General features: G+C 40.6%; 2 protein-coding genes across 6 annotated transcripts in view; one reads left to right on the top strand and one right to left on the bottom strand.

Moving 5' to 3' along the window:
- The window catches only part of fam49a (family with sequence similarity 49 member A), a 37277-nt gene extending 27517 nt beyond the window's left edge, over window positions 1-9760 (top strand). For all 4 annotated transcript variants that reach the window (XM_065963720.1, XM_020631503.3, XM_020631502.3 and 1 more), the window contains 9 exons: window positions 1795-1916; window positions 2532-2637; window positions 3381-3517; window positions 3646-3723; window positions 4322-4438; window positions 4671-4750; window positions 5666-5792; window positions 5976-6046; window positions 7143-9760. In XM_065963720.1, coding sequence (XP_065819792.1) covers window positions 1795-1916; window positions 2532-2637; window positions 3381-3517; window positions 3646-3723; window positions 4322-4438; window positions 4671-4750; window positions 5666-5792; window positions 5976-6046; window positions 7143-7206 — 902 coding nt within the window. In that variant the 3' untranslated portion in view covers window positions 7207-9760. The remainder of the gene's footprint in view (window positions 1-1794; window positions 1917-2531; window positions 2638-3380; window positions 3518-3645; window positions 3724-4321; window positions 4439-4670; window positions 4751-5665; window positions 5793-5975; window positions 6047-7142) is intronic.
- Window positions 9761-11534: 1774 nt separating this feature from the next.
- fbxo16 (F-box protein 16) lies at window positions 11535-17168 on the bottom strand. Of its 2 annotated transcripts, none has more exons than XM_065963890.1 (9): window positions 17065-17168; window positions 16077-16195; window positions 15663-15698; window positions 15260-15466; window positions 14937-15101; window positions 14598-14824; window positions 13451-13562; window positions 12786-13026; window positions 11535-11760 (listed from the first exon to the last, which is right to left on the bottom strand). In XM_065963890.1, exons 1-9 carry the CDS (start codon window positions 17075-17077, stop codon window positions 11699-11701), a joined length of 1182 nt encoding a protein of 393 aa, XP_065819962.1. In that variant the 5' UTR covers window positions 17078-17168; the 3' UTR covers window positions 11535-11698. The 2 variants fall into 2 exon arrangements, with proteins under 2 accessions (XP_065819962.1, XP_029132769.2); XM_029276936.2 differs by having other exon boundaries at window positions 16992-17145.
- Window positions 17169-17949: the final 781 nt, after the last annotated feature.

The raw sequence follows: 17949 nt of genomic DNA on the forward strand, positions 1-17949 counted from the left end.
GCCTGTCCCTCTGCTTTGCTCCCCCCCCCTCCTCCTGCACCCCTGAGTCATGTTTCCTTTAACCTCTCTTCAGCTGCTCTGACTGCTCAGGGGTCAGCCTATTCAGTCACTACATTGTCAATCTATCAATCCACGATTGATTTCAGTATGCTTTTCAAATCCATTCATTGAATGCCAAGTTAAAGAAGAATGGAGCTGACCCTTGACCTTCACAGTCTGCTCTCACTATCTTGTCGACATGCATGTCCTCTATATGTGTTCTTATTGTATGTGTTAGTAATTACATTAAGCTTCATACGCACAGACTAATGTAATTACTAACCCATTATCAAACCATTGGATATATGTGTATATATATATACTGGTTAAACTGTCTTGTTTCTGTTCCTGCATCATCCTGTGATTTGAAAATGTTCCTGTTAAGTTAGTGAAGACAGCAGTGCATTTATTTCAGTCAAATACTGAATCCTCTACTGAGCAGCTCTGCTTCCAAATGTTCAAGTAGTCACAAAGCTCATTGTTAATGGCAAACAATCTGCTTTTGCCCTAAAAAAAAATAACCTCCTCCAGAAAAAAAACAACTACAATACGCCTCCACAGAGGCATTTCAGCACTCTAACAATGTAGCCATCCTAAGGCTTTGTTTATTCAGCAGAGAGGAAATGATGGGAGCGGAAAGGTTTTGAAATGCAAAACAGACTCCACACACAGTTTTAATGTCAATGATGCTCTACATAAAGAGCTCTTCTGTTCGCCGTGGTCATGATAGCCAAATCCTCAGAATCATCAGTTTCCTCTAAAATGCTCATTTTGATGTTTACGCCTTAAATTGGCTCTGAAAATGTGAAACCTGTTACAGACACTGCAGCAGTAATACAGCTGCTGCCTGCAGATCAATGTAAATAATTGAGACCATGCAGGAAATATGAAACCAAACCTTTGAGTACAGACGTGGCTGAGAGCAGTAGAACCTGTTTATATTGTTTAGACTTCATCAAACGTCTAATTACACTTTGAAACGTGTTCTACTGCAGCCCCATGTCAACCAAAGAGAGTCCTGCAGAAAAAACTATTTCAACATATTTTATTGTAGTTCTTTGAGTTTTCCAGCACATCCTGCGCTCCTCCATCCATACGAGCTCTTTCACAGTCAGCCTCGAAAACGTTGCTGCTTTCAAGTGCATGAAACTTGAGCTTAAGGCAGGATGCAGTAAAATGATCCAGCTCATATTACGAAGATAAAGATAATATGGAGGCTTAATAGTGTAACAAGTCTTTAAAGTCCTCAACAAGATTTAGATTCTGCTATTAAGTGACTTTGGATAAAGAAGGCATCATAAACTGGCGTCTGACTGATAATGGACTCATGTGGATGTGCTGTATTACTCGAGCTTTGACCCCAAATCCCCACAGACCTTTGTGCTGACTGTTTTTGTACTCACTTGTGGAAAAAAAATGACACACACTTTGATATGTAACTAAAGTGGAGACAAAAACATCCAGCACACATGTGCAGATATTCCCCTAGTGAGTTTCCATGATGCTTAAAAACTCTGCCATTATTATTCACTTAATTAAAACCCTTTCACATCAAGTTACCATTTCAAGATTCATGGAGAAAATTAGTTATATTTTTAAATGCTTGTAAAGAGAAAAACTATCCATTTACAAATCACTGCAACGGACTCTTGATGTGAAAAGGAAATGATCATCAGTTCTGAAAATGTAATATGTTAGCATTGATTGTGATGGCAGATCATCTGACGTATGTGTGTGCATGTGCTGTGTGTGTAGATGCACAGCCAACAGAAGGAGAGCGAGATGTGTGGAACCAGGTGAACTCAGTCCTGCAGGACTCTGAGAGTATCCTGTCAGGCCTGCAGGCGTACAAAGGAGCCGGTCAGGAGATCAGAGATGTAAGAATACACACACACACACACTCACACACACTCACACACTCACACACTACACACACACTAGCAACCACACAAATAGCTTGTGCCTTCCATACTCTAGCAGACTTTGCAATATCTTATGAAGAACTTTGACAAGACGTCAGGCACCCTTATCTTACAGGGTCACTAACTGCAGGACTACAACTATTTATTTTGAGATTATTTCCCATCATGCACCTGGAAGAAATTCACAACTACAAGTGTTGAGCTGAAAGATATTTAGTTTTATAGGGTATGGATTTCAAAGCTGGATTTGGGGTAATTTTATGACTATGCTTACCTTGATTTATATTTTTTCCAGATTTGGTTTGGTAATGGAGGGCAGAAAAGTTTGAGTTTTTAAGCAATAACTTGATACCCGCATATTTCAAGAGCCACAATGTATTCTTCTCCATCTTATTCCTTCTCCACTCTGTCCTGTACAAAGAGGAGGACACGTCAAAGAGGCGTTCTTACTCTCTCCTCAACTCCACCAGTTTCTCCTCCTTTTCCACAGTCCAGGATTATTATGGTTCTTATCTTCTAGCTATTGATGTTTTCTGAATCCTCTGCTTTCTCTGTTTTAATTCATCACAGGCTATTCAAAACCCAAACGACTTCATGCTGCAGGAGCGAGCATGGAACTCGGTCTGTCCGCTCGTCATCAAACTCAAGAAGTTCTACAGTTTTTCTCTCAGACTCGGTATGCTCACAGAGGAGGACAAAGTGTCTGGAAGTAACATTTTGTTATTCCAGTGGCAGTAGTTTTTCTCTGTTTCTGTTTTTTTACTCAGTTTTTCATGTCAGAGTCTCGTTAAGTCTTTTTTCTGGTTGAATAAAGTTGAACAAAATTTTCTGCACACCTACTGTAAGTGTGTCAGGTGGGTGGGAGGAGGGTAAACTTTAAGACAATCAGACTTTAAGACTTCAGAGGGTAGAAAGCAGTCCGCCTTACCGAACTTTAAAGATAGTGACTTCCATCACTGAGGTTGTCTTTCGATCAGTAATTATCACTTTAAATAAAAATTAAAATAAGGGCCTGTCAATTTTCATATTTTCATATTTTCTTGCAAACCAATGATGCAGTTAAGAAAACAATATTGACATAACAAAAATGTCTCCCTGATGTTCAGAAGTCAGACCTCATTCTGTGCTCCGGGTCTAAAGTTTGATCAAGTTTAGGTTGAAGTCAAGGTTGCACTGTTAAGCCTCCAGGGAACAAACTACCAACTTGACAATTTTCGATGATAGCTGCTATTTTAAGTGTTTTTTTATTTTTTTTACTTTGGTAATTTGCTAAATAAATTCCAAAAGTGTTCACAACTTAACTTCAGCTTTGTCAGTAATGTGCATGCTTAAATATGCTACAAAGAGGAAGTAAAAAGCAGGAACTTAAAGCACACTCTCTGAGCTCTGGTCTGTCTGTGTCTGTGTTTCTGCGAGCAGAGGAGGCCCTGCAGAGTTTGTTGGAGTGCCTGACCTGTCCGCCCTTCACGCCCACTCAGCACCTCGAGAGGGAGCAGGCGCTGGCTAAACAGTTTGCTGAGATCCTCCACTTCACTCTGCGCTTTGATGAGCTCAAGGTCTGCTGGAAACACCGAGCAACACTCACACAAACAGTTTTCAGTTACTCCACACTCATACTAATATACTTTGTAGGTGGGATCAATCTGTTTAGTGCCGGCTCTGACTGTTGTCTTGTTCCCTTCAGATGAGAATTCCTGCCATTCAGAACGACTTCAGCTACTACAGAAGAACCATCAGTCGAAACCGGATAAACAACATGAATGTGAGTGGTGCAGAAATTCTTACATTATTAAAGATAAACCAGCACCTTGGTAGCAGACGATTTCCTGAGGTTCACATGTTTATGAACTACACCTATGTATGACATTTCTTCTCTGTAGTGTTATTTAGTGTCAGCAGGGCTTTCATAGTCAAATAGTTGTAACAGATGATACAAGGCAATGTAGGGCTTTGGTTTGAGTTGTGACACAAGACAAAAACAAACAACTGAGTACCGTCAAATCCGGTGTATAAGATGGACTTTTAATGCTTTTTTCATCTGCATCTAATGCACTGCCATTACCGTGAGTGCAGCCGCCACAATCACCCACTGCATGCAAGGTGACATCCATTGTGGGACACATACATGGCGACACAGACCAGTCTGACTGCACAACATTTTAACATATTTTCTCCCTTATTAGGTCATAACCATACACTTAGAGAAGACTGTGGTATGTTGTTCTGTAAATAAACCTCGTGGAGCGCACTTCTGATTGAAAGAGTCTTGTATTAAAGTTAACTAGTGACCTGGGGAGGTGTAGGGTCACTTCCTTCTTCCTGACAACTTGTTTATTTATTGATTGTTTGTGCACCTGCAGTTGGATATTGAGAATGAAGTCAACAACGAGATGGCCAACAGGATGTCTCTGTTCTACGCTGAGGCCACACCCATGTTGAAAACACTCAGCAACGCAACCACAAACTTTGTGACAGAGGTATTCCACTCACATAACAATGACAGCACCAAGTATCATGTAGTTCAGGTCTGTTTATTGTAAGATGTCAAATGTTGAACTGCTGATCCAAACTTTCTCAGTGAAGAACACTTTTTTTTTGCATTTCTACTTAACTTTTTTTATGTCTGAAAGCATATTTTAGGGGTTATCACATAAAAGTAGTATTAGAATAATAACAATAAAATGTAATTGTCTAATGTGTGTTTTTCAGAATAAAACTCTTCCACTGGAGAACACAACAGACTGTCTCAGCACCATGGCCAGTGTTTGTAAAGTCATGCTGGAGACACCGTGAGTCATGACCTTCCTACACAAACCCAATTACACACATAGCATCATTTCTAACAGAGCCGGAGTAGACGAACAGAATGAGTCCTTGAAGGCTGTTCAAAAAGAAACACTAATGGGCAGCCTGGGTTCAAATCCGACCATGTCATTCCCTGCTCTCTCTCTCTCTCTCTCTCTCTCTCTCTCTCTCTCTCTCTCTCTCTCTCCCCGATTTCTGACTCTGTCCACTGTCCTGTCTCTCACAATAATAAGGGTTATTTAAGGTTATGTTATTATGATGAATGACAACACTTCAACTTAATTTATTCTGACACAACACCTCACATCCTCAGACGGAGGTCTGCGCAGATACAGAACGTGTTCAGTTCATCTCTTCCTTGATGCACTGTTAGAAATAGTGAAATTGGACTGGAGTGCAGAATTTTTGGGTAAAAGGGGTAACTGGAGTGCAGAATTTTATAACTCCTAAGTGTGACAGGTACAACAGAAACAGTGGTGAACAAAAAACGGTGATCTTACCCATCTCTGTTACTTAAACAGGAGAAAAAATAATGAAAGGAAAAAGCCTTCATAAGCTATCCTCACACTCAGTGATAATATCAAAGGTGATTAATGATCAGCACAGTTTGATCAGCCGTTCATCAAATCGCCTCACACACAGAACAGAACACAGAAGAGGAGAAACAGCACCCCCTTCAGGCAGAGAGGGGAACACAGGACTTAAATGTGAAACTAATGAGTGTGTGCTCAGACATTCACTTAACTCTCTCATGTTTTCATCCAACAAATACTGTTTGAGTGCCATCTTTGATTTATAGAAGAACAGTTTATTTAAGCAGCTTCTTGTTTGTGTACATTTAAATTCTCCCAGTCGATGATTCCTTCATTGGTCCTCGTCTCCTTCTCTTTCTTTTTTAGGGAATATTCAAGTCGTTTCAGCAGCGAGGACACACTCCTGTTTTGTATGAGGGTCATGGTTGGAGTCATCATTCTTTACGACCACGTCCACCCAAACGGCGCCTTCAACAAGTCCTCCAAGATAGACGTGAGTTACACACACACACACACACACACACACACACATACACACACACACACACACACACACACACACACACACACACACACACACACACCTGTACATGATTTCAGCTGCACAAACACAGCAGCACTGTGGATGTGTTTAGTGATGCAGCTCTTGAGTTGCTGACTGTGCATTTCCTTTCAGATGAAAGGCTGCATAAAAGTCCTGAAGGATCAGCCGGCAGACAACGTAGAAGGCCTCCTGAACGCCCTCAAGTAGGTCACCTTCTCTCAGCTTCGTATAGCTGAGTGTTTCTATGCAGTTTGTCACTAATTAGTCCTTCAGTACATATCAGATAACAGCCAGTACTCTCAACCTGAGTGTTGGGAAAAATGGATTTTATTCATCTCTCCTGCCCGTGGAAGTGAAGAGAAATTCTGTCTTTCAGTGAATGTTTTATTTTCTAATGTTTCCCACTTCCTTATATTTACTAGCATGCGTTCACTTACTTACAACAGAGTTCAGAGGATCGTATGGATACTTACTTTTATTTTCTTCTCAAATATTTTTGACTAAAAGCTCCTAGCTAAAAAGCTTCCCCACAGTGTTAGTGCAGTGTTAGACTCAAACTCAGTGACGAGTACAAAGAACAGTCTAATGAACAAGAGAGCTTCTTGGAAATGGTACAAAAAAGATGGTGCTCTTTAGTAGAGGAGCAACTTGGATAAAGCAGGAAAAGACCAAGGCATTTGTCAAGTTTAAAATGCAAACAGTGCACACAAAAAAGGTACAGACGAAACTCGCAAAAGTCCAAAAGAAACAAACAAAAACAAATCATGAGGTACAAACATAGGATTGGTAAAAGTGTTTCTGAATGAGTCGGATAGACCAACAAGGAGATGGAACATTTAGGTTTTTAATTCCAACACAGTATAACATCTCCTCTGACCTCCGTATATCATCTTTACCCTGGACGCACTAAAGATAAGCGTCAATGATAAATGTAACCATCCTGATACGTTGACAGCCTTGGTCCTAATTGTAGTTTTAGACCTGTAGTTTCTTCAGCCTGTTTCAGCTGCTATTGAGCTTGTGTATCCTAACCAGCAAAGACGTGTTGCTTTACTCACTTAGTGCTTGAACATTTCACCACGGTACCTGACACTGATCCTTCCATAATCAAACACTTTTTATTTCCTTAAACATCTAGTTGACTTGAAGTCAGATCTCTTGGCATGAGCACAGGTTGAATAAATGAACAGACAGCGGTCTGTAGTGTTGGTCGGTGCTGTGGATTGTCAGACTGCCTTCTTGTTGTCATAGTTTGAAGTCCCCACCTCTCCGACAGTCAACGTTTGTTTTCCTCCTCAGATTCACCACGAAACACCTGAACGACGAGTCGACTCCGAAGAACATCCGGACGATGCTCCAGTAATGTTTCAGTTTCTTTTATATATAAATAGATATGAAGAGGATCAATGCTCTGACCTCAAATAAGATGTAAATGTTTACAATATTTAAAAAGACTCGGTGTTAATACTCGTGTGTATTCGCATAGTCCTTCCCTCCAGGCTTTTGAAATCTGCAGAACATGCAAACCCTCTTCTTTGCAAAAAGCATCACATGAAATGCCTCGACTGTTAACAGCTGTTAAAGCACACACGATGGATACCTATCAGCCTTACATGACGGAGCTTTGGAAGCAGCACTTGGAAACAAATGAACGAGGCAGCATTAAAAATGGCCTTAAAGCATCTCTTCAATCTTTGATTTGACAATGGAATCAGTTTGATGAACAGGTTTTTGGTCTAAATCAACTTTAAATAAATATCTGTTTATAAACATTAACACTTTAAATTCTGACAGGTCGTTGTTGTTTATATCAAAATCAAGAGAAGTCAACTTGTGTTCAGAAAGTGAAGTTCTTCCTGTGTTTATTTCTTGATATTTAAATTGAGCAGATGAAATCAATCAATGTTGCAGTGAAGGGCTAAATATTGAGAGCAGATAAGGGATGGATCAGTATGTATGTTTTTGTTCTAAGCATTAAAAGTGTTTTCTCTTTTTTTTATAGTCAGCTGTTGTTTCAAACTTTAACCGTGTGCACCTATTAAAAAAAAAAAAACTTCCACTGTGAACACAGCAAAGGCACGTCAGGGGGGAAGAGATGTTAGCTTTACTTTAGAAACGGCGTGATGATGATGCAACATGAAATCCAATCAACCCATCAAATGTTTTATTTAATGTTTTTTTGTGTGGCGATGTTCTGAATGATGGTTCATGTTTGCCATGTTTTTAAGTGGCTTTTTTGAGGCTTTTGTATTAAACAGAAAATCCCTAAATAATAAACGTTTTTTGTTTCTTTACTCAAGTTTTTTTTTTAAAACAAAAATGTCCTCATTGAGATCAACTTGTTTAACACTCTATGCCCTAACGGGTAGAAGGATAAGCTTGCCTTGTTTTACTTTCTAAGACCAATAAGAAAAGATACTTCACTTTTTTTAAATGACAGTTTGGATATTGTTCATTCATTAACATCCTCTAAATGTCCCGCTTCAACCTGAACTTCTGAAATCTGCCTTAAATTGAACTGCTGAAGGAACTGAATCATTTTGTAGATGATCATTAATGAGCATTTATGGAAACCTATCGTGTATTTATGAACCTTCTTCTAACATTACACTGTTGTTAGTTTTCATCCTTGTGCAACAGCCGCTTCTAACTTCTCTTAAACTGCTCAGAGGGTCAGACAATCTCATCATTCCTGACTGTTGCACGCCTCTTAAATTAAACTTTGTTATAGTAAGCTGTTCGCTAACCTTCTTTGCAGGGGAATAACTGAGCAGTCATTTATTGAGCCCGACCGATATGAAATGTGGGCCGATATTGGGGAGAGAAAAAAATCAGATACCGATATATCGGCCGATATTTGTCTTAGATCTATGATGGATCTGTAGAGAGATAAATATAGATATACACATTTGTTGGCTTGATCCCTCAAATGCAGTTATCGACACTTGTGGAAAAGATGTATTAGGAAGACAAGATGGTCACTCAACTGGAAATTAACTGTGCATGTACATGCATCACCGCTTGACACTCTGGAGAGTGATAGTGCTCCTTGTTATAGAGCACTCTGCTGGTGACGGCCAGAAAGAGATCTGCTAATGTTATACAAAGATGCTCAAATGAAATGCTATTTTGGTGGTGAATAAATCTATTAATATCGGCTCATATCTGCCATAAAATAAGTCATTTCCGATAATAATTCCCGGATATGCTAATATCGGCTGATATTATCGGCTAGCTGATTAATCGGTCGGGCTCTCTAATTTATGATCTATCATATTCAGTAACAGCCTGCCCACTCCACACAGTCACGCTGTGATATCAGAACAAGGACATGTTTGTGGCTTGTTGCCTTAAAGACCTGTGAAACCTGTCGAGACAATATTTGTATGTTTCATTTATTCTTTTACAATACATTCTGTATTCATGAACACGTTAACATTCAGTCTGTTGATTTCACATTAACATGTCGGGTATGTCCTATTCTTTAAGCTCAAGTTGTTTTTTTGTGTTTCTGTTGTATTTAGTAATATATACATGTGTGTGAGCCATACTTTGAATGAAATGTTTTATATGCAACCAGTAAAAAAAAAAACTATTCTGGATGAGACTTAGAGCGAGGTGTATGTATGATACTGATATTTCATATCTGACTGAAGCGGCTTTAAAGACTAAAACAAATCTTCTGTCGACATTGATGTACACGAAGCTTCCCTCTGCCATAGATATGCTACTACTGTGTGCTGTATGCAAGATGTTTTGAATTCTGACACAAAACGTGTTGTTGTTTCTTTTGTCTTAAACTGACAGTTTGATATCTTTTGAGACTCAGTGTTTATATTAATTGCTTTGGCTTCATTTTGCAAATTGAACAGGATGTGTGGATTGGATAATAAAGGTGGTACATTTCTTATACAGAATGTTTCCTTTGTGTTTTTTAAACATATAACGTACACCTCGTTCTAGCTTTTATTCCAATCTTAATATAGTTTTGTTTATTTTTAATGTCTGGCTGATTTTTGATCGGGTATTTCCATCACACGTCTGCAGGGACCTTGTGAAAATATACAAAATATGAGACCCACTCTTTAAACATTCTTGTGTTCAACAGCTGCACAGGGTACCTCTAAGGAAAAATACTGCCTTTAAATACCCAAGATGATTTCCTATTGTAACTACTAAACCACAAACTATTTACAGCTCATTCAACAGACTGTGAAACTCAAAAATAATCGGTGATGTTTCTCCTTTCATCGGCTTTTGTAGTGTACAGCACAAATCCAAAGATAAAGAAATAATTATTCTTCCTTCCCTATTTCTATCTCCATTCATACTGTAAGTACAAAAACTAATTTCAGTGATTCAGACTGTATAAAACCTGGATGTAGTCTCAGTGACGTCACCTATTGGTGTCTGAAGAGGACCTGAAGTCTTACCTTAGGCAGTCGCCATATTAAAAAGGCTATTGGGGCGCTGGTGACTCAGTGGTTAGAGCGTGCGCCCCATGTAAGGAGGCTGTAGTCCTCTAAGCGGGCAGCCCGGTTTCGAATCCCACCTGTGGCTCCTTTCCCGCATGTCATCCCCTCTCTCTCTCTCTCTCTCCCTGATTTCCAGCTCTATCCACTGTCCTATCTCTCCATTAAAAGCAGAAAAAGCCAAAAAAAAAAAGGCTATTAACCTAACATTTGATCAATCTAGAAAGAAAGGGCATCTTGTGTTTCTCCATGCATCTCTTTAGGGAGGGACAAAGGCCAATCCAAATGTATGTGGGGTTTTTTTTTAAACGTAGCTCTTTCTGTGCGTTTTGGCCTTTCCTACACACAAACTGTGTTTTAGGTCACTGAAAACACACCTTTTGAAAAACTCCTTCCTGGGTGAAGATTTTCTTGAAACTCTGTTTCAGGTGTTTTTGTGTAGACGGGGAAAAACAGAGTTTTGGGCTTGTGATGTCACTATGAGCCGGTTTCTCCCTCGTTTGGCGTCATTATGCGATGCTGTCACTTTGTTTACATGAGATTAGAACAATGGAAGACGTAATCAAACTAGTGCAGGTGTTAACGTTGCTAACTGGACTTTTTACATGCTTACACATACACACACAGTAACTCTCTCACTATGTTGACGAGCAGAGACGCCTGAATGAACTACGGAGTTCACTGCTGCTTCATACAACACTCTGACAAGACAGCGGCAGGAAAATGTTCCCATGTCAAGGACATCATTGTTGACTTGGTGTGTTCAGGGCAGCCGTAACAGTGTTTCTGCTTTTTCATGTGGACCAAGATGTTTTTGAGAAGTTGGCGTGCGTGGGTTGGGATTCTTTTTTCAGAGGAAGGAGGAAAAAATACCCGCCCATGTGTGGACTAGCCATAAGAATCAAGGAAAGGACGTGTTGGATACAATTAAAGGGAACTGAGAGGTGGGTCTGGGTTATGACCTTAAACCTCCTGGAAAACAGCTACAACGCACCCACCTGTCAGTCAACTCATCCTCACCTCTAATTGTGCAGGATTATGCACAACTCTTACGCCCATACAGTGTGAACCGATAAAGTAATTATCTATTAATACTAAATGTGTTGTTTATTCACCAGGCTGTGAACATGTTAATATCTGCTATTAATGACCTGAACATGGGACCTAGAGGGGATTCCTTGGATTTTTGCAGCCAGCATCAAGTGGACACTTCAGGAACTGCAGTTTTTTGCACTTCTGGCTTTATTTTGTAACAGAGGTTTCTGCTTGGATTCTATGCAGTACATGTTTAATATACTTTATATAACGCTACATTCTGACAAGAGCTGCAGCTCTGAATCTTGTCCTGGAAGCCGGATGTCGTCCTGATGGTGCTGATGTCCTTCACCCTTCACCTCCTTGTGTGTATGACGGAGTAGCAGTCCACGTCTGAAACAATGGTTTACCTAGAATTCATTAAAAAAATAAAAAATAAAAGATTAAAAAAATCATAAATACAGATTCATCAATAATCTCACGTGCCCCCATGGTCCACAGCGCAGCAGCTGTGGGTTAGAATCTGACCTCAGCTGCATGTCATCCCCCCGACTCTCTCCTCCCAACATTTCCTCCCTGTCTCTTCAGCTGTCCTCCCCAATAAAGACAAAAATGGCCAAAAAAAAAAGAATCTTTAAAGCATTAAACTGGATCTGGTAAAAATCAAACTCAAGTCCAGTTGCCTTTTGGATGAAACTTGAATTATCAAGACCTGGATGACTGAAAACCTTCAACCACACAACAGCACATGGATCACTTCACTTTTTTTATTTTTTTAAGATGTATTTTGGGGCTTTTTGCCTTTATTTGATCGGACATAGAGAAGGAAATGGGGGAAAGGGAGAGGGGAATGACGGGAAAGGAGCCCCAGGTCGGACTTGAACCAGGGCCATGACCTGCTTACATGGGGCGCGACCTAACCGCTAGCCCATCTGCACCACTTAACCTTAAATAAAGAAATCATTTTTTAAAGGGACTATTGTAGGAAACAGTTTTTAATAAATACTTGATGTAATTCTGGACATTCATAGACATTTACTAACTTTAAATTTAAAGGAAGTAATCATTCTCAAAGCCAAACGTATCTTTTCAATCTCAACACTTAAATTTAAATTCAATAAAAAGACCAAAGAAGGAGAGAGTTATAACAACCCTATTTCTTTGGCTGTACATATTACATTTCATCATAATTAAATGCAAATGAAACAACTTCAAATGAATTAGCCTTTTCTAAAACGTTCAGGATAAATAATTTAGCTCCATTCAGGATTCAGTAAGAAGACATAAAACATTTCTAATAGGGTCACAAACTACAGTCTACAACTTTTCTTGCTGAATCAGTCATTTTAAACTCATTGTTTGTCCTGGATACAGTTCTTGCTGTGTGGTTACATCACATTCAGCCCAGAGGAGTGCAGAAGCTGGGATCACTTACTGGGAGCACTCCGGTGGGATCGCTGGGACGCCCTGAGCGCCTCCGCACTCAGCTGGGGCACCGCCGTCCTCACCGGCCCCGGACGTATCCCAGCATTCCACTGGGCCAGACGCAGCATGTTCTCGGTGGTCTCCTTGGTGATGGGGCGGTCATGACTGCTAGCTGCCAAAGAGGGTCGAGATTGGGTCTCATAAGGAGGAAGAGGAGGATGCTGGGAGTTGTAGTTAGAGTTGAGAAACATCTAGGAGGAGGAGAGAGATAAAGGTCAGAGGTTAATTTGATAGAAGAATAAAAATAGTGTGAAAACTACAAGATTGAAAGTGTATATTTTGAGTTTTGGGTTAGTTCTTGTACCCAGACAGCGATATGAATTGGTAATGGTTTCACCAAAGACAGAATAATAAATGACACAGTGTCCTCTATTTCACCCTTCCCTTTCCCCTCCCTCAAACATCATTTGGCTTCGCCCCACCATCAGCTCCCTCTCTGAGCAGCCCGTCATTAGCATGCGTCTCTGTGAAAACGCTGCTCCATAAAACATGATGCCTGCTGGTTGCACAGTCTCTAGGGAATCCTCCACGTTTACCAGCTCCCTTTGAATCACACAAGGAGGTCACAGTCACAGTGGGATGATGCCACTGATGATGAATGGAGCGTGGGTTTACCAGCGATTTAGCTTTGCGTAGTTTGTAGTTTGCCTCAGAGAGTGATGTCTTGCTCCCGTCGGATGGCTTCCACATGTTAGTGCTGCAGGTTGAGGCTCTGATTTTCATTTCCCTGCAGAGAGAAAAATGAAATAAAATGATCAACACTTTCTAAAGGTTTTACAATTTATCATTTATCATTATTATTTTCCTGCAGTTATTTCCACTTGTACTTATTTGCGTTTTCGTTCTCACTTTGGAACATTTATGAGAAAGCAACACTTTGGGGATTTCTCCTTACAGTTTCCTTTTCTAATTAATAACCATCACATAGATAACACAGTGTACAGAGCACAGATGTAGTGTGAGTCCAGGTAAATGAGGCTCTTCTGTTAACAGTGTCAAGAGGAGTCTCTTTCTCCTCTCTGTCAGAGTTTGTGCAGAGTACAAAACTGCTGGCTCCAGAATCAGTGAAGACTCAAAAGACTTTCTGTATGCTTTCATAATATTTGGTTCTGTAAGTGAAAATGTAACAACCAAAAAGTGACCATTTACTTCACAACAGTATTCCTCATTAGGTCTCATTAATACCAAAACAATGTTCAGTGAATAGTTTTTGTTTTTGCTTTGCTTGAAGGATGTTATTGGTTTACTTATTTTTCCTTGTATTTTATGAATGGCTGTGACTGACTGGTGATCAGTCCAGGGTGTACCCCGCCTCTCGCCCAATGACAGCTGGAATCAGCTCCAGCTCCACGCGACCCCGGTTGAAAACAGTGGTATGGGTAATGGACTAATGGATGGATTTTATAATGATCAGGTTTTAATTGGTGTCTCCCTCTTAATGTTCCCTACAAATGAATATATTAAATAACATTTAGCCCTGTGGTGGCTCTTTTTGCACTTGAACTGCACATTTGCACACCTCCACTTTGCACTTTAATAACTTGGTAGGGATTCCATATTTGGTATGAGCTCTTGACCGATTATATTGCAATGTTTTATATTGTTTTATATTTCTGTTGTGTTGTCTGATTCTTTTATTTTGCTTTTATTTACTGTAGATTGTGCTGTTGTCCTTGTGTTTCTTGTCTTCTGTGTGCTCCTGCTGCAAAACAAATGTCCTCTTGTGGGACAATAAAGAATCTGAATCTGACTACAATCTTACACTTGTGCTTGTTCTGTGTTGTCTAAGTAGTTGAAGCGGAGTGTGTCTTTAGGATGTCGGTCAGAGTCTCTCCATGGTGGAGGTGCAGTCAGCTGCTTCTTCCTGGAGATGCTTCTGATTGGCTGGGTGCTCGATGCTGGATGCTCTGTACTGACTAAATCCACCTCCGACGGAGCTTCAGGTCTACTGCTGACATCTGATACATACTGCTGCTGGGACACACCAGTCTGGAGGAGGAAGCAGAAATAATCCTGCAACATTATAGAAGTTTGTGCTGCGCCTTACTGTTGCTTATTTGAAAATAAAACCATAAAAAATGATGATCTGATCTTCTCAGACCTGCAGCGAGGTGAGTCGCAGCTCCTGCACAGACAGGATGTAGTGTCTCTTCCAGACACCCTGCTCCAATGGTGTGGGGAAGAAGGTGATACTCCAGCCGAGCCTCGCACACTTTGGCATCCATAGCTGGTCCAGTTCCACGATGCTCTTCCAGTGCCAGCTCACCTGCTCACACAAAGATAAACGTTAAGACTGAGCACGTTTTAGAGGCCAGGAGCTTCAGCTGGCTCAGAGATAGTGGAGGCATCCAGATATATAAATGTGCCATGATCGCTGTGTGTGTGTGTGTGTGTGTGTGTGTGTGTGTGTGTGTGTGTGTGTACCCGAGCACATCGACAGAGGCTGCGTGGGTCTAGGAAGGAGAAGAGATAGAGGCAGAGTGCTCTGGGAAGCAGGCAGGTGAAGTCTGCGGCCTGCAGGGGGAGCCGTCTGCTCACACTGAGGCTCAGGAACCTCAGCTGATGTACGGAACAGCTCAGCACAAAGTCCTGCAGCACTGCCCTCCTTTGGCTGTCAGACCACTTGTCAAACTCATGAAGAGAAAGAGAACAGAATCATGTTGCATTCACTGTTTCAGGTGAAATGTGCTTGATGACATGTGTTTCACAAAATATGCACAAAGAGGGATTTTTTACAACACTCAGAGATTTTCTTAACTGAGCTCTCAGCACAGTGAAGAAGCACCAGCTCATTCAGTGGATCTCCACTTAGCTGCTTTATACGTACCCACTTTGCCAGAAGGTTCCGCCTCTCTTCAAACACCTGAGAAAGAAGAGAAAGTAGTATGAATAAGACAAAAAGGACAAACAAATGTATCAGAACCTTGTTTTTTTTCCTACACTTTAGTCCAATTATTTATCCAAACACCCCTCAGGTTTACATTCATCATTACTTTCTGATGTTTAGACTTAAGTCACAGGGACTGTTAAAAACTGTTAGTTTTTATCTTGCTTTATGCAATTTTCCATCTGTACTTCTAATGACATGTTTTCACTGTTTGGTATTCAAACTTTTTCTAGAATAAAGTTTCTGATATCTTGTTCTTCCATTGCAGGAATACAAACTTTAACTTTATGTTTGTATGAACAGCTTTCTTTTTGCTGATGAACCTGTTCATCAGAGTAGATGAGTTGATCTCACCTTACTGTTGGACAGCGGGTGGTTCATAGGAGTCCATGTGCTCAGTGCGGTCTGCATCTTAGCACAGTGTGCAGAAGGACTCAGTGCACGTGGCATCTTTGGGTGATCCCTCTGTACAGCTGATGAATGATAATACACAACATGGCACATTGGTTGGTTTTCAATGACTCTTTACATCAGAGCAGCTGTGAGCCACATAACAGGATCTGTATGAACATTTTCAGGCTCAGCCTTCTAACTTCACATTCTGTTGTTGAACATGCTACACACACAGGCTGAAATACATACACATGCACAAACAGGATCCTATGGACATGCACTAATGGAGAGATGTCTGAGTGAGAGGGATGCATTGGCAGTGCTCAGTAAGTGAACTGGCAATCCTCAAGCTACCAGACCAATTTCCAGATTTGATCAGCACAGGGACTTGAACCGGCGACCCTCCTAGACTGAACTACTGCCGCCCTTGCATGGAGTAAACATACTATACTACAAGGGTTCCCAAACTTCTCAGCCCACGACCCTCCATATAACGGTGATAGAGACTGGGGACCCCCATTGTCCCTGGAGGTGGTTCAAACACTAACACCTCTCCAAACAGACATTACAACACCGCATAGCCCAAACACCATCATATTATTTTTGTAATTTATCATAAGAAACTACTTTTTTTTTTGTAAATATTTTCAAATTAATGGGTGAAATATGCAATTTTAAAGGAATCTAGCGACCCCCCTAACAGTGTCTCCCCCACTTTGGGAACCACTGCCATACTACAATAACACTCATTTACACAGTATTGCTGAATGTCTTGCACCTATACCTTTCTTTAAGTGAGAATAAACAAACATGCATCTCGTACTGTAAAAGCAAATGTTAAGATGAACAAACAATAAAGTTTCCAGTCAAACTGACCTCAAACTAGCCCTCCAGTTTATATCAGCGCTGAACTGCTGCCTACAACAGACTCCTCTGGTGTTTAACTCACCATCAGTTTTCATCTGCAGGCAGAAGGAAATAAATCCAACTAATAAACAAACTCTATGTGTGCATACTCTGGACGGTCTCCTCACTCTCCTCTCTACTTCTTCCCATTTCCCCTGCACAGTTTACTTGTTTCCATAGAAACCCTACTGAGTATACTCTCCATACATGGACTGGCTGTCACAGCCTGTCACACACAGAGGGGGGTGCTGCAAAGCTGAGCACAGTGGAGTGTGTGCAGTGTGCAGGCGTCACTGGCTCTAATGATGACAAATGCGGTGCAGTGGGCCTGACGATGCAACTGCTGCAAAGACCATCTGCCCGATACACTGATACTGCAGAAATATAGTGTCACACATTTGATGCTTCACGAGTTTAACATTTGAGATAATTGAAACTTTTGGACTTTTCATTGTTAATTTAGATATACGTGTTAGTGTCAATTCGCAATTTATGATGTAAGCCTTGTTTCTATTTGCTCTTTTTATGCACTGTTTATTCACTTAAACCTGCTATTGACCTACTCATGAAACATTTAAGATGATTAAAAGCCGGCACAGCTTTAAAACTCTCTGAAATTTCAAATGAAGAGGGCCAGCTCGACCTCGGATGGGCGGTCGCGCTCAAAGAAGACAGAAAACCTGCTGTGAAGAAAGAGGGAGGGCTGCATCATCAAGTTAAACAGAAACACACTGCGCAAGACCGGAAACGAGCCAGTGCACCTTCAAAGTAATACAATTAATCTGCACGCAACGGCAAAAATGATTCAAATGTATTTTCACAAAGCAGAATACGAAAAACACGTAAAAAAAAAAAAAAAAAAATGATTGCCATACGTAGGCCTATTTGAAATTGTTAAAGTAGGCCTACATGTTTTAAAGAGAAATGC

Source organism: Labrus bergylta, chromosome 15 (genome assembly GCF_963930695.1).
Source record: "Labrus bergylta chromosome 15, fLabBer1.1, whole genome shotgun sequence".
Lineage (NCBI taxonomy): Eukaryota > Metazoa > Chordata > Actinopteri > Labriformes > Labridae > Labrus > Labrus bergylta.